The sequence below is a fragment of the Bombina bombina genome, chromosome 6 (assembly GCF_027579735.1).
Source record: "Bombina bombina isolate aBomBom1 chromosome 6, aBomBom1.pri, whole genome shotgun sequence".
NCBI classification, from domain to species: Eukaryota; Metazoa; Chordata; class Amphibia; order Anura; family Bombinatoridae; genus Bombina; species Bombina bombina.
The window spans coordinates 346,268,860-346,283,717 of NC_069504.1; the positions used below are offsets into that span (position 1 = coordinate 346,268,860).

General features: G+C 34.9%; 1 protein-coding gene across 1 annotated transcript in view; it reads left to right on the forward strand.

Moving 5' to 3' along the window:
* Positions 1-14,858, forward strand: part of LOC128665066 (sodium-coupled monocarboxylate transporter 1-like) — a 181,593-nt gene that overhangs the window by 162,147 nt on the left and 4,588 nt on the right. Inside the window, exons 14-15 of the mRNA XM_053719815.1 lie at positions 10,506-10,609; positions 12,496-12,581. Coding sequence (XP_053575790.1) covers positions 10,506-10,609; positions 12,496-12,581 — 190 coding nt within the window. The remainder of the gene's footprint in view (positions 1-10,505; positions 10,610-12,495; positions 12,582-14,858) is intronic.

Consider the following 14,858-nt stretch of genomic DNA (forward strand, 5'->3'; position numbering starts at 1 on the left):
ATGCAGACAAAAAATAAAAAGTGTAAATTAAATCAAGAATGTATTCAGTACAATAAGTACAAAGATAAAGCTGGCCAGCTCTCTCAGGTTAATATGATGCAGGTACAAGCCATAATATAGACTTTTGAGTTATTGAGCAACACCCCTACCAGTGGGTAGCCCTGTCAGCCAACAGGAATCTGCTACCATGGATAATACTGGGGATCCATGCGTAATAACTCATATGATGCACAAAACGGAAATGACAACACCTATCTCAGAGGGTAAAACTAGACAAGTCAGGAGTCTTATTACCTTGAGAAAGAAATTAGGATCTATGCCAGTTACTTTTGTGCTTGAATATAGCAATGTAACAAAGAATTACATACTTATATATTTACACATTAGTATTGAGATCACAACACCCTGACCAGAGGGTAGCACCAATGTTAATAGAGGTTCCGGCTACCTTAGTACTCATTAGGGATCTATGTATCTCTAACAAAAAATGTGTAATCACAGCATTAGTAGGAATACTTATATAATGCAAGCAGTATATACAATGTATTAAATGGAACTTGTCACATCCTCCATGATTGTATTTTAAAGCTTAAGTATATCAACTTAAGTGCATTTTCCAGAAAAGTACATTCCATTGCAGACTCGTAAGTCCATGAATACTTTACAAATCACTTTTGTGCGTCTGTAGACCTTCTCCTTTTAAGCTTGGTGCCAGATCCGGATGCGGTGCTTGCTTGCTGTAGTTAGAAACGCTGTGTGCTGCATCGAATATCAATCAGGGGCTGGTTCTCAGCTGTGCAAATGACGTCACACGCCAACGGCCGTTTCACCCCCCACGTGACCAGGTGTCATTGGGGCTTCCTCAGGGCGTATACTAAACAACTCCATGTGCGCTTTATTTATACTCAGCCCTTTCCTTGGATTGGTGAAAGTATCCTCAGTGCAAAATGAAACAATGTTAATTATTTCTCAGATGTAACCAGTGAGATCATTGGTTCACATCATAGCCACACGAATCAGCAACATTCTGGCAACATAGCAGGTATTTCAATGCTTGTTAATATGTAGTATCAAAATTAAAGTTGAAATGTCTGCACTATATATCAAATTTCTTATCATTTCCAGCAGGGCCAATCCTGCGCGAGACAAACAGTGGGAGTAAGAACCAATATATATGTATGTTTTATAACTCTATCTTTCTAAGATTTTTTGTTTTTAAAAAGAAAAACCAATAAGATTTCATTATTTTATGTTACTTTTATAGAAAAGGGGCGAAGTCTAATTTTTCATTCAAGCCATTTGGTGACAATGTTTTTAATCGAAAAATCCATGCCACTTCTTTCCTGAGTAGTAGATTATCAATATCTCCACCCCTACCATGTAGAGAACATCTTTCAATACCTATAACCTTTAAGTCATCAGTGGAACAGTTATGGCATAATTTGAAATGCAGGGCTATGTTACTGTTTATAATGCCTTCTCTTGCATTAATAATGTCATTACGGTGTTCTGTCACCCTATCCTTCAAGATTCTCTTGGTTTTCCCTGTATAATACAAGGGACATGGACAGTAAAGTAGGTAAATTATATTATCAGATTTGCAATTAATAAATTGCCTGATGTCATATATTTTTTCGCCTGTAGAAAACTTACTAGTTTTTACTATAAATTTACAAAAAACACAGTTGCCGCATTGGAAGCAGCCCTGTAGTTTTTGTCGTTTTTCAAGCCAATTTTGTGCTTTTGGATTTCGTGAGAAATCACTCTTCACCAATCTATCTTTTAAATTGGGAGCCCTTCGTGCAACTAGTGATGGGAAATCACCCACCATGCCTTTAACATTCTCGTCTGAAAGTAAAAACTGCCATTTGCTTTTTAGAATATTTCGAATTTGATTCCAATGTCCATTATATTCTGTAATAAACCTAATCCTATTGTCTACTCTTTTCTCTCTTTTGTCGAAGAGCAGACAATCTCTATCAGCTTTTAATGCTTTATTCATTGCATATTTTACATTGCGTTTTGAATACCCCCTTGCTATAAATCTATTGGCCATTTCTTGTGCATGTGCTTTGTATTTATTCTTACTGGAACAGTTCCTCCGAAGTCTGAGGAACTGTCCTGTAGGAATGCCTCTAATTAGGGACGGAGGGTGGTGACTGGAAGCGACCAGCAGAGTGTTTGTTGCAGTACTTTTTCTGTAAATTTCTGTAGTGAGTTTGTTACCTTCTTTTTTAATTACAATATCCAAAAAAGGTAGCTCTGATGCACTGTACTCATACGTAAGATATATGTTAAATCTGTTCTTATTCAAATTAGAAACAAATTCTTTCAAAAGGTCAACTGACCCCCTCCAAAGTATGAATATGTCGTCCACATAACGACGCCATACTAACACCGAGGAGGCTATCAACTCGTTAAATTCTTCAAAGACAGTAAGGAGTTCCCATAGTCCTAGATGTAGGCAGGCATATGATGGGGCGCATGTTGCCCCCATCGCTGTGCCCCTTATTTGTTTATAAAACTTGTTATCAAATTTGAACACATTGTTTTCCAAAATAAACTTCAAAAGTATAGTCAAGAATTCAGTGTGTTTGTCAAATTGTTTTCCCCTAGATTCTAAGAAATGTTTTACTGCTGCAATCCCTACTGAATGAGGGATTGAAGAGTAAAGTGCCTCCACGTCTAGGGATACCAAAAGTATATCTTCATCAACTTCTATCCCATCTAGTTGTCTTAGAAGGTCGGTGGTGTCTAGTACAAAGGTAGGTATTGAAGAAACAAACGGTTTTAGGTAGCTGTCCACATAGTTCCCAATATGTTCTGTAATACTGCCTATCCCCGAGATTATGGGGCGTCCTGGGGGATCCTGCATGTTTTTATGCAGTTTTGGAATGCAGTAGAACACTGGTATTTTCGGAAACTTTATGTACAGATAGTCAAACTCTTTTTTGCTAATGATACCATCTTTTCTTGCTTTGTTGAGTAAGTGCAATAATTCACCTTGTATTTTAGTAATTGGATTCTCTTGGATGGGTAGATATTGTTCTTTATTGTTAAGTTGTCTTTTAACTTCTAATGCGTAATTACTCTCATTCATAATTACCAAATTTCCGCCCTTATCCGCCTGTTTAATTATAATGCCAGGGGTATTGATAAGTTCCTGAAGTGCTATTCTTTCTTGACTAGTCAGATTATCTTCAATTAATTTGGTACTAGGTAGTTTTTCAATTTCTTTCTCGACTTCCTTAACAAAAAGGTTCACAGCTGGTACTAATGATAATGGGGGCATGTAACTAGATTTTGGTCTAAATTTAGATGTAACAGGGACCATATTAGATGTATCACCTGGACCAATTTCAGGTACAAGTATAGGATCATTAGAATATTCATCTATTTCGCCCTCATCTATTAGACTCTCAAGGACTTTAAGTGTATCTCTATCCTCATCTGTAATTCTAGATTGATCTAGACTAAGAGGATTTTTTCTTTTATTCTTTGTCATAACTTGGGAGAGAACTACTTTTCTGGCAAATAAGTGTAGGTCTTTTACTATTGTGAACTTGTCCAGACTTCTAGCCGGGCAGAAAGAAAGCCCTTTTTTTAGAAGGCTAATATGTGCTTGATTTAGTGGAAATCTGGACAAGTTCACTATTTGGAGTTCATCCTCTTTCTTGGGAGTATCTAGTATCCCCCTCTGAAGTCCCTTCTCGTTCTCATTCTGTTTTCTGATGGTCCACGCCCCCCCCTGGCTCTCCCCATATACCGATTCCTTGATGGCCGTTGTTGGCCTCTGTTCAAATTTGTGACATGATCCATTTGTGGATCTATTCCTTTGTCTCTTTCTACCTCCCCTTCTCCTTGTTTTTTTACAGAATTCCTTATCCCATTTTTTGAATCGTTTTTTGAATACTCTGTCTCTATATCAGACCCATCAGTTCCTGAGTCATATGAACCCCTATTCATAAAATAGGTGTATACTTGGTTCTTTTTATAATCATCTTTATCTCTGGCCAACTTACGTCTTTTTCTCACTTTTATTTCTTGCTGTAATTTAGATATTGTTTCTTTAGTCTCATCATTTAATTTAGCAAACTTCTGATCTGTTTCAAATTCATTTAGTATTGGTAGAGTTTCATCTAACTCTGTTTTGATTTTCTCAAGTTTAGTTTTGTTTTTATTCACCATTTTTTGCATCAGGTCTAACGAACAATTTGTTAGACTTTGATGCCAATCTTCCATAAAGATGTCTCCATCCTCATCATCCCTTAGATTTGACCCGGGATCTAGATGTAGGCGGAGCCCTCTAGGTACAATTTTTAATTGGATATAGTTTTCTAGGCTATATTTTTCTGCGCCTAATTTCACCTGTTTAGATAGTAAGTTTCTGTATTTTTTAAAAGCACTATAAATATTCAGATTTGTTTCTCCGTCATTATTTATATTATCATGTAGTGTCTCACCTAATTCTGCCTCCCACTGTTCATCAAGCACTACAAAGGCCATGCTGGAAATTACTTTGTTTCAGTTTATATTGATTGTGTAGCTCTAGCCGGGGACCCCTCAGCTGAACCTGTTCGCATAAAGGCCTAGAACACCATTCAAAGTACTATACTATTAGTATTAATATACTATATAACCTTCTCAACTTTAAACAAGAAATAGATCTATAGGGTATCCACCATTAAAGATCACTCAAAGTGTACAAAAAACTAGATATGTTAAGGAGAAGGTATAACAATTTTGCTTTATATTAATTAGTATCGGGTGCAGACCCTGTAAACAAATATTTTTACAACTTTTAAGGAAGAAAAATCTGAAGGGATCACAGTAGTGTTCTCTCCAAAAAAGGCAGGGATTTCTGCACTCCGTATAGGTATTGTGTGTTATACACACATATAATTATTATTTAAGAAATAGGTGTTACAGGCCTCCACGCAAACAATCAACTTCTGGGTCCCCTAAACCAAAACCACACAATTTTGTTAAGAATAAAATAAGTTTATTTATGCAGACAAAAAATAAAAAGTGTAAATTAAATCAAGAATGTATTCAGTACAATAAGTACAAAGATAAAGCTGGCCAGCTCTCTCAGGTTGATATGATGCAGGTACAAGCCATAATATAGACTTTTGAGTTATTGAGCAACACCCCTACCAGTGGGTAGCCCTGTCAGCCAACAGGAATCTGCTACCATGGATAATACTGGGGATCCATGCGTAATAACTCATATGATGCACAAAACGGAAATGACAACACCTATCTCAGAGGGTAAAACTAGACAAGTCAGGAGTCTTATTACCTTGAGAAAGAAATTAGGATCTATGCCAGTTACTTTTGTGCTTGAATATAGCAATGTAACAAAGAATTACATACTTATATATTTACACATTAGTATTGAGATCACAACACCCTGACCAGAGGGTAGCACCAATGTTAATAGAGGTTCCGGCTACCTTAGTACTCATTAGGGATCTATGTATCTCTAACAAAAAATGTGTAATCACAGCGTTAGTAGGAATACTTATATAATGCAAGCAGTATATACAATGTATTAAATGGAACTTGTCACATCCTCCATGATTGTATTTTAAAGCTTAAGTATATCAACTTAAGTGCATTTTCCAGAAAAGTACATTCCATTGCAGACTCGTAAGTCCATGAATAATATTCGATGCAGCACACAGCGTTTCTAACTACAGCAAGCAAGCACCGCATCCGGATCTGGCACCAAGCTTAAAAGGAGAAGGTCTACAGACGCACAAAAGTGATTTGTAAAGTATTCATGGACTTACGAGTCTGCAATGGAATGTACTTTTCTGGAAAATACACTTAAGTTGATATACTTAAGCTTTAAAATACAATCATGGAGGATATGACAAGTTCCATTTAATACATTGTATATACTGCTTGCATTATATAAGTATTCCTACTAACGCTGTGATTACACATTTTTTGTTAGAGATACATAGATCCCTAATGAGTACTAAGGTAGCCGGAACCTCTATTAACATTGGTGCTACCCTCTGGTCAGGGTGTTGTGATCTCAATACTAATGTGTAAATATATAAGTATGTAATTCTTTGTTACATTGCTATATTCAAGCACAAAAGTAACTGGCATAGATCCTAATTTCTTTCTCAAAGTAATAAGACTCCTGACTTGTCTAGTTTTACCCTCTGAGATAGGTGTTGTCATTTCCGTTTTGTGCATCATATGAGTTATTACGCATGGATCCCCAGTATTATCCATGGTAGCAGATTCCTGTTGGCTGACAGGGCTACCCACTGGTAGGGGTGTTGCTCAATAACTCAAAAGTCTATATTATGGCTTGTACCTGCATCATATTAACCTGAGAGAGCTGGCCAGCTTTATCTTTGTACTTATTGTACTGAATACATTCTTGATTTAATTTACACTTTTTATTTTTTGTCTGCATAAATAAACTTATTTTATTCTTAACAAAATTGTGTGGTTTTGGTTTAGGGGACCCAGAAGTTGATTGTTTGCGTGGAGGCCTGTAACACCTATTTCTTAAATAATAATTATATGTGTGTATAACACACAATACCTATACGGAGTGCTGAAATCCCTGCCTTTTTTGGAGAGAACACTAATGTGATCCCTTCAGATTTTTCTTCCTTAAAAGTTGTAAAAATATATATATATATATATATACACATCAAAATTCCTAAGTATTCACACCCCACGTTAAAGAGACTTTAAGCAGCCAGTCAGGATGCTTGTCCCAGGACAAGCTAGGGAGTGTGCATCTGTCATGTGCAGGCACAGCCATGTTATTTTCCTATTCAGATTAAGTAAATCTTATGAAATCTCATGGGATTGGGATTTCATTGAAATCTCATGAGATCACAGCAAAGACAAGGCATTACCTTAGCACTACTGATGGGCTGTTTTTTTGCAGCTGATATTTTCCTGTCAGCTTTTTACGGGATGGACCCGCTCCGTGCCGGATATGGATGAAGATAGAAGATGCCGTCTGGATGAAGACTTCTTGCCGCCTGGATGAGGACCTCTCCGGATGGATGAAGATGGAAGAGGCCACCCAGATGAAGACTTCTTTCCGCCTGGATGATGACTTCTCTGGCTGGATGGATCCTTCAAGCGGTACTTCAAGAACTGTAAGTGGTTCATCGGGGGTTAGTGTTAGGTTTTTTTTAAGGGTTTTTTGGGTGGGTTTTATTTTTAAATTAGGGTCTGGGCATGTAAAAGAGCTAAATGCCCTTTTAAGGGCAATACCCATACAAATGCCCTTTTCAGGGCAATGGGTAACTTAGGTTATTTAAGATAGTTTTCTTATTTGGGGGGGTTGGTTGGTTGGGTGGTGGGTTTTACTGTTGGGGGTGTTTGTATTTTTTTTTACAGGTAAAAGTGCTGATTTCTTTGGGGCAATGCCACACAAAAGGCCCTTTTAAGGACCATTGGTAGTTTATTGTAGGCTATGGGTTTTTTATTTTGGGGGGGGCTTTTTTTATTTTGATAGGGCTATTAGATTAGGTGTAATTTTTTTATTTTTGATAATGTGTTTTTTTATTTTTCGTTTCTTTTTTGTAACTTAGTGTTTGTTTTTTTGGTAATTTAGTACTTTTAATAATGTTTAATAGTATATTTAAATAATTTGAGTAGGGTTAGGATTCTTTAATATGTAATTTAGTTTATTTCATTGGTAGTTTAATTTAATTGTAGGATAATAGGGTAGGTTCATTAATAGTTTAATATAGTTTATTTTAATTCTACAGGTAAGTTTAAATGTATTTAAAGATAGGGATGCTGTAATTTTAATTTAAAGTTAGCGGGTTATTAGGTTTAGGGGTTAATAACTTTATTTAGTGGTGGCGGTGGCGGGAGCGGCGGGATAGGGGTTAATAAGTTTATTTTGTTTGCGGCGGTGGCGGGGAGCGGCGGGATAGGAGTTGATAAGTTTATTTAGGTTGCGGTGATGTCGGGGAGTGGCGGGATAGGGGTTAAACATTTTAGTATAGTGGCAGCGTTTAGTGACAGGGTAGGAAAAAGCCGAATAGACGCGAGATCGATAACTGTTAGTTAACAACAGTCCGATGCTTATCGCCCTGTACTTGGCTTTTGTCATAAATAAGGAGAGCGTATTGAGATACGCAGCCGCAATGTTAGGCGATGTTAGGCGAGTGTATTGGTGCCGGCGAATGCAGCATAGTTGACAGCTTGATAGATATCCCCCATGATGTTAGGGGCAGAATTTTCCTGCAGATGGCAAAATACTCAACAATATCCAACAGATTGTTAGTAAAAATTTTAGAGCACCTTCAATCCTGTACCGACAAACATCTTTTTCTTCCAATTCTGTTTTGACCGTGATATTTTTCAGGGACCAACCCTAGAACATGCAATTTTTTTAAAAGCCATTTAAGGCAATTAAAGAGAGTTAATCAAATTTCATAATAGAAGAAATTTGGAAAGTTGTTTAAAATTGTACGTTATATCCAAATCATGAAAGAAAATTTTGGGGTTTCCTGTCCCTTTAATTGTGTTTCAATAAACAGAAGTATTAATGGGTTACATGCTCAATGCGGAACTTGCATTCACCACAAATCAGTAATTAGCTGTAGCAAGCTACAATCTAGTAACGTAACTTAAAGGGATACTGAACCCAAATTTTTTCTTTCCTGATTCGGATAGAGCATGCAATTTTAAGCAACTTTCTAATTTACTTCTGTTATCAATTTTTCTTCGTTCTCTTGATATCTTTATTTGAAAAAGAAGGCATCTAAGCTAAGGAGCCAGCAAATTTGTGGTTCAGAACCATGGACAGCATTTGTTTATTGGTGCTGTCCAATCAGCAAGGACAACCCAGGTTGTTCACCAATAATGGGCCGGCATCTAAACTTAAATTCTTGCTTTTCAAATAAACATACCAAGAGAATGAAGAAAATGTGATAATAGGAGTACATTAGAAAGTTGCTTAAAATTGCATGCTCTATCTGAATCACAAATGAAAAAATGTGGGTACAGTGTCCCTTTAAAGAGAGTTGTGTCCAAGAATTTAATTTATGGTTTTAACATTAAAAGGCAATTATTTGATTTGCAAAATATAACTTTTGGAGAATAAAACTGCCTGAGTACATTCTTGCTGTGTCTATGACATCACTAATGATATCATTAAGCACTATTTTAAGATATGTACGGGGTTACTGGCCTCCATGAAACATGGAAAGGAATTAAAACTTTAAAACTTGCAGACTTTGAGAATAAATAATAGTTTACACAAAGAGCAAATTTGCTGAAATTCTTTAGAAAGATAATTCTGTAAAATAAAGAAACACCGCTGTTGTAAGTTTTAATAGTAAAATTCACGTCTACTCCAGTGCTTCTGAACTTCAGTTCTCAACTATCCTGACAGGTCTGATCTAATGAGAACTGATGAGTCAGTCAGAATGACTAAGTCACTAGCAAGTTAAAAACATAAATACATGAAATCTGGCCTATTAGGGTTTGCAAAAGTTAAAAATGTATGGATATATCTATCTACCAATCATGACATTTATCTATGTGCTAGATTACAAGTGGTGCACTAACTGTTGCACGCAAGCGATAAGGGGTATATCGCAGCTCTTTGCACCTGTCAGAAGTATTGCTCGTATTACGAGTTTAAAGTAAATGCATTTGTTCAAACTGAACTTTTGCATGCACCGGGTTAGCACGACTTCAGAGCTCTGCTTAACCGTTACGCTTGACAAAAAAGTTGCAAAAAACACAACAAAAGTACATGGTAAAGTACAGTTACACTCATAATAACGCTGTCCAATAAAAAAAATATTTAAAAAATATTGCGTAAAAAGTTAGAAGGACTCAAACATATAAGGTCTCAGGTGTTAGAAAAAAAGTCAGGCAAAGGGCTTTAACATAGAGATACTGTACATACAGATGTCAGATACATGTCTAAATATGTATATGTATGTAAATATATATATATTTATATGTGTGTACATATGTATTTATATGTGTATATATGTATTTACAGACATATATACACACATAAACATATTATTACATATGTATACATTTAAATAAGTGCATTGGAGCCCTTCGTAGTAAAATAGCTGAAAACATGAAAAATCATATTTATTTCTGCTATGTGAGGAACTTTGGAATATGAAATATTCACATTTCATGTTAGGTCAGCACACTTGGTTAAATGCGATTGGGTTTGTTCGCGAGTATTGGAGTTTTGCGCTCATTTGAAGTATATGGGGAATATGTTAATACGGTTGCGATATTCTTATCTTGAAGTTGCACTTTTTACCCGCGTTAGGTTAGCACTTGTGCACAAACTTTTTATTTTCAACTTGTAATACGCACCCAACCCGACGCACGCAAAAAGCCTCTTTCTAGCAAAGTTAATGCGCAAACGGGAGCACTAATTTGCCCTCCACTCATAATCTATATTTGTATACATGCATTTTTTTACACTGCTAACATTTCTCTAATATTTTTTTTCCTTTTCTTAGACCTCTGCTTGCTGATTATTGGTATTCATTATCCTATTTATACTTCAGCATTTTGGGAACTCTTACTACCGTTCTTGTTGGAATTATCGCCAGTCTTTTATCAGGTATGTACCTGATACATAAACAAAATATATTAATACAAAAAGCTATAACATAACCTTGCTGAAACATGGAATTCAAATATTTTTCATTAATTATATATGCGTTTAAATGCAGGTAGATTTTGAAGAAAAGAATTAAGGCCTATATGCTATGGTAAAATTTACTGATACTGACAGTAATAGGATAATGCTGTACAACTGCTGATACCAGGTCATTTCAATCTGTTGAAAACCTGGTTATGGAAAGTTTTCAAGTGATTTTGCTCTGTGTAATTTCCACTAACACTTTGCATTGTGAAAATGTAATGTTAATATTCCAATCCCTCACAAGAAATAAAATTTTTGAGCAGCTTTTGCATGACTTCTTATTCTAATTAACAACTCAATACCAATGTAGCGCAAAAAAACATATAGCTACTAATTACTAGCAGTGCCATGCTTACAAGATGTATTGTGTTGGGGCTCTGATCATGACCCTTTGCAGGGGTTAAACACAAGGATGAACCATAAGTGCTAAAATAAAATGATCAAACCATGTTTTCCAATGTGAGAAGAAGGAAAAATGTATTCAAACACCCGCATATTTTCTTTTGGCATTGGATGTGTGTTATGTTTTTATGTTGGTGGTTGGAAACATAGAGATAAACCTAATTATAGTTTTCCCTGTTATATTTATAATTTGGACATAGAATAGAATAATAAATACTAATAAATATAGAACACAAATCAATATATAGAATGGATAATAGAAGCCAGGATATGGACTTCATGGACTTCATTACAGGAACAGCAGAGGTGTTGCAGTAGTAAAGATTTTTGAGTGACGTGGAGCAAAGGTCATATAGTGTTGTTGTCAACAGTAATACAGTTTTTATTTGTTAGAGCAATGGTAAATGGGGAATAAGTAAAAGATTCAGTCTTGGGCATTTTAATTTTTAGGTAATACAAGGATATCCCCTCTGTGAACTGACGGAAAAGGGATAGGGTGGTAAAATCAGTTAAAGGAAATTATATCTAATTCATGATTGCCCAATACAATGTAGGTCAAAGGAATGAAGAGTGTTCAGTAGTTTTAAAAGGTCAACGGTATGGAAAGCAGCAGAGAAGTTGATGTAGAGGAAATTGTCTTTTTTTTGGAATGAGAAAGTCATTTAAAGCTTTAGTGAGAGCAGTTTCAAAAGAGTGCTGTGTTCAAAATCCAGAAAGGAAAAGGTCCAGCAACGAGTTGTAGAATAGGACGTTTGTAAGACAGCTGCAGACTGGTCATTGAAGTAGCTAGCTAAGAGGCAAATGCAAGTTGATAGATTGGGCAGTTGTAAGAGTCAGATATGAGTATTGCAAATATATGTTTTGTATGTCACTGAAATGCATTAAGAAAGGAGAGGTTGAACACATGGGTAAAAGCTGCGATTAGGGTAGCAGAAAGGGGTGGAATGAAGTGTAATAGAATTAAATTAAGGCAAATAATAAAGGCAAAAGTTTTTGAGGTGAGACAAAGACAAGGAAGTGAACACTTCACCCACTGCAAAATGTGTGAAGACTGCCATAAGGAAATAGGAAAATGGGGACTGATTGTTATAGGTTAAAAGTAGGTGTCTTGTCTTATGGAGCTTATTTTTGACTGAAGATCATATGAAAGTCAACAGCTTTGGGGCTGGATGGTGGAATACAGAAGGGCAAAGGAAGGTGTTAAAGGTATAGAAGAGGTGTTTGGGATTCGAGGATAGGTATGCATGTATGAGAGACGAGAATTTCATTAAAACAAACTATTTAAAAAAGAAAAGGTAAAATATATGTTAATGCTTTAATGCTAGAAAATGAAAAAATAAACAATTATTATATTTCTTTAAAAGAAAGTTGAAGTTTATTGATTCTCATTTATCCCACAGGCGGATGGAAGCAAAATATAAACAAAGATTACCTTTTTGGAAGACAGGATTTTACTTGGGATTACTTTCCATGTAAATCTAAAAAAGTAAGTAGATATAGATAGCAAAATAAAATATTGAACAAAGTAAGTATGCAATGCTCTTCTATATTTAAAACCAATTGAAAAATTATCTGTCCTCATGGGATGCTTATTGATACCTATGGAAACAGTCAAACCAGATTATTTTTATTGGAACATTTGGCTAATGCATCCGGACTGCTATGCTATATACAGACCAACTTTAAAACTGAAGAGGATTCTTAACTAATGTAGAGAGAAACAAAGAAAGTAATAAGAATAATCAATAAACACCAATTGAGGGAAATGTATTTCCCATTAATGTTTTTTTCGTCCAGTAAGTTTGTATGCTGGGTTTAAAAAAAGAGTGCAGATTTTTATATAAGACAGTCCAATAACATCTCCTGATTTTAATTCAATCAAGCAATACATAACCCATCCTAGTGGTTTGGAGTATTGATATAATCTTGAATGATACATTTTATTAAGATAAGCTATAAAATGGCAACTAAGGTAGAATGATCTCAAAAGGCTTCCATATTGAAGGTTTATATTTATGTAATCATTCCTTCATTATTTATGTATTTATTTATTTTATTATATAATCACAACTTTGAATGTTATTTGTATTAGGTTATTGAAATAAATATTTCTGAACATATTAATAATCAAGAACACATTATTTTTTAAAATCATGTCGTCAAACATTTCACATAATTCCGATTATCCTATTTTAGGACGGAATAATCTAGATTTTATTAGACACATAGACGAGTATTTTGCATTAACCTTTCACTTTACTACTCAGGCAGCATTTTAAAGAAAAAAACATTTGAATATTAACAGAAAAAATATGATAACAATGAATATATGACGGAGACCAATGGGAACAGTCCTTTAGTGGTCAGAGATAATAAGGACCAATCAGATGTCTCATAGAAACCATAAAGAGTCTAGATAGTAGCAAAACCTCCTCTTTTCTAATTCAAACAAAGAAAATAAGAAACATTTCCAAGAATTAAAAACAGGCACAGTCCAACAAAAACAATCCATAGAAACATCAGGAACTTGGATGAACTAAAGAGTTGATTGAAGAAAATCAGGTTTTTCCAATACAAACATGAAGCCAACTTTCTTGAACAACTTGATTGAAGATTAGGAATGATAGGATCCAAAAATCTTGAAGAATTCTTAAAATCCTGTAGTGGAAGGATTTGGTACTGAAAAACAAATAAATTGTCATTAGGATTAAAATAAAATCAGAATTATATACATAGGGAAGGGAAAAAACAATATAGAGGAGGGAAAATACTCGTCTCTGTGTGACTCCTATTTTGCTAGTTTAAAGCAAAAATAACATGAAATAAAATAAACACATTAAATACATCATAATAAAATACAAAATAAAATTATGACACCAACTGATGAGGAATAGAATTTATAGGCTTAAAATAAAATTGTCTGAAAATGTTATCATCAGACCAATCCGCAGCGTTCAAAATATCCTGTAAAGAAATAGATTTAGAAAAAGCTTTAGAAGCTGAAGCTCCTCTGATAGAATGAGAAGAAAAAATATTTTCCACACCAGCTTCAGACATAACCCCTTTTATCCATCTACTAATAGTAAGGGAAGAAACAGGTAAATGAGGAGAAACAAAAGAAATTAAAAGTTGTTTAGAAGAAGAAGATCTGAGAGAAGCAGTCCTGGATTTGGATTCTTTAAGACAAAGAACTATACAAAGTTTTGGTTGTTCAAAAAAATATGCATAAAAAATAGAAGAAAAAAGCGTTTTAGTACCACGAGTTAAATTAAAAATTACACCTTGGGGTGAAAACATTTTAGAGTCATAATCAATAGCTCAAACATCTGAAACTCTTTTACAAGATAATAAACATAAAAGAGTAGCCAGTTTAACTGAAAGTTATTTTAAGGATAATTTATCATTATCAGGCCATTTTTGAAAGAGAGAAATAACTAAATCTACATCCCAAAATGAGGAATATCTAGAAGTAGGAGGTCTTTTAAGATGAATACATTTTAATAATCTGCAAATGGTAGAGTTTTGACTAATCGGTAAATTATTAAAATACTCAGGACTTGCAGAAATAGCAGATCTAGCAACATTAATAGATGTGTAAGCTAGAACAGAAAAAGGGAAGATAAATAATTCATAATTTTATTTAAAGGTGCTGAAATGGGATCCAAACGTTTGCTATTGCACAAGCTAGACCATTTAAGCCAAGCAGAAAAATAGCATTTCTTGGTTCCAGGGGCCCAAGAGTCTTGAAGGAGGAGTTTAGCAT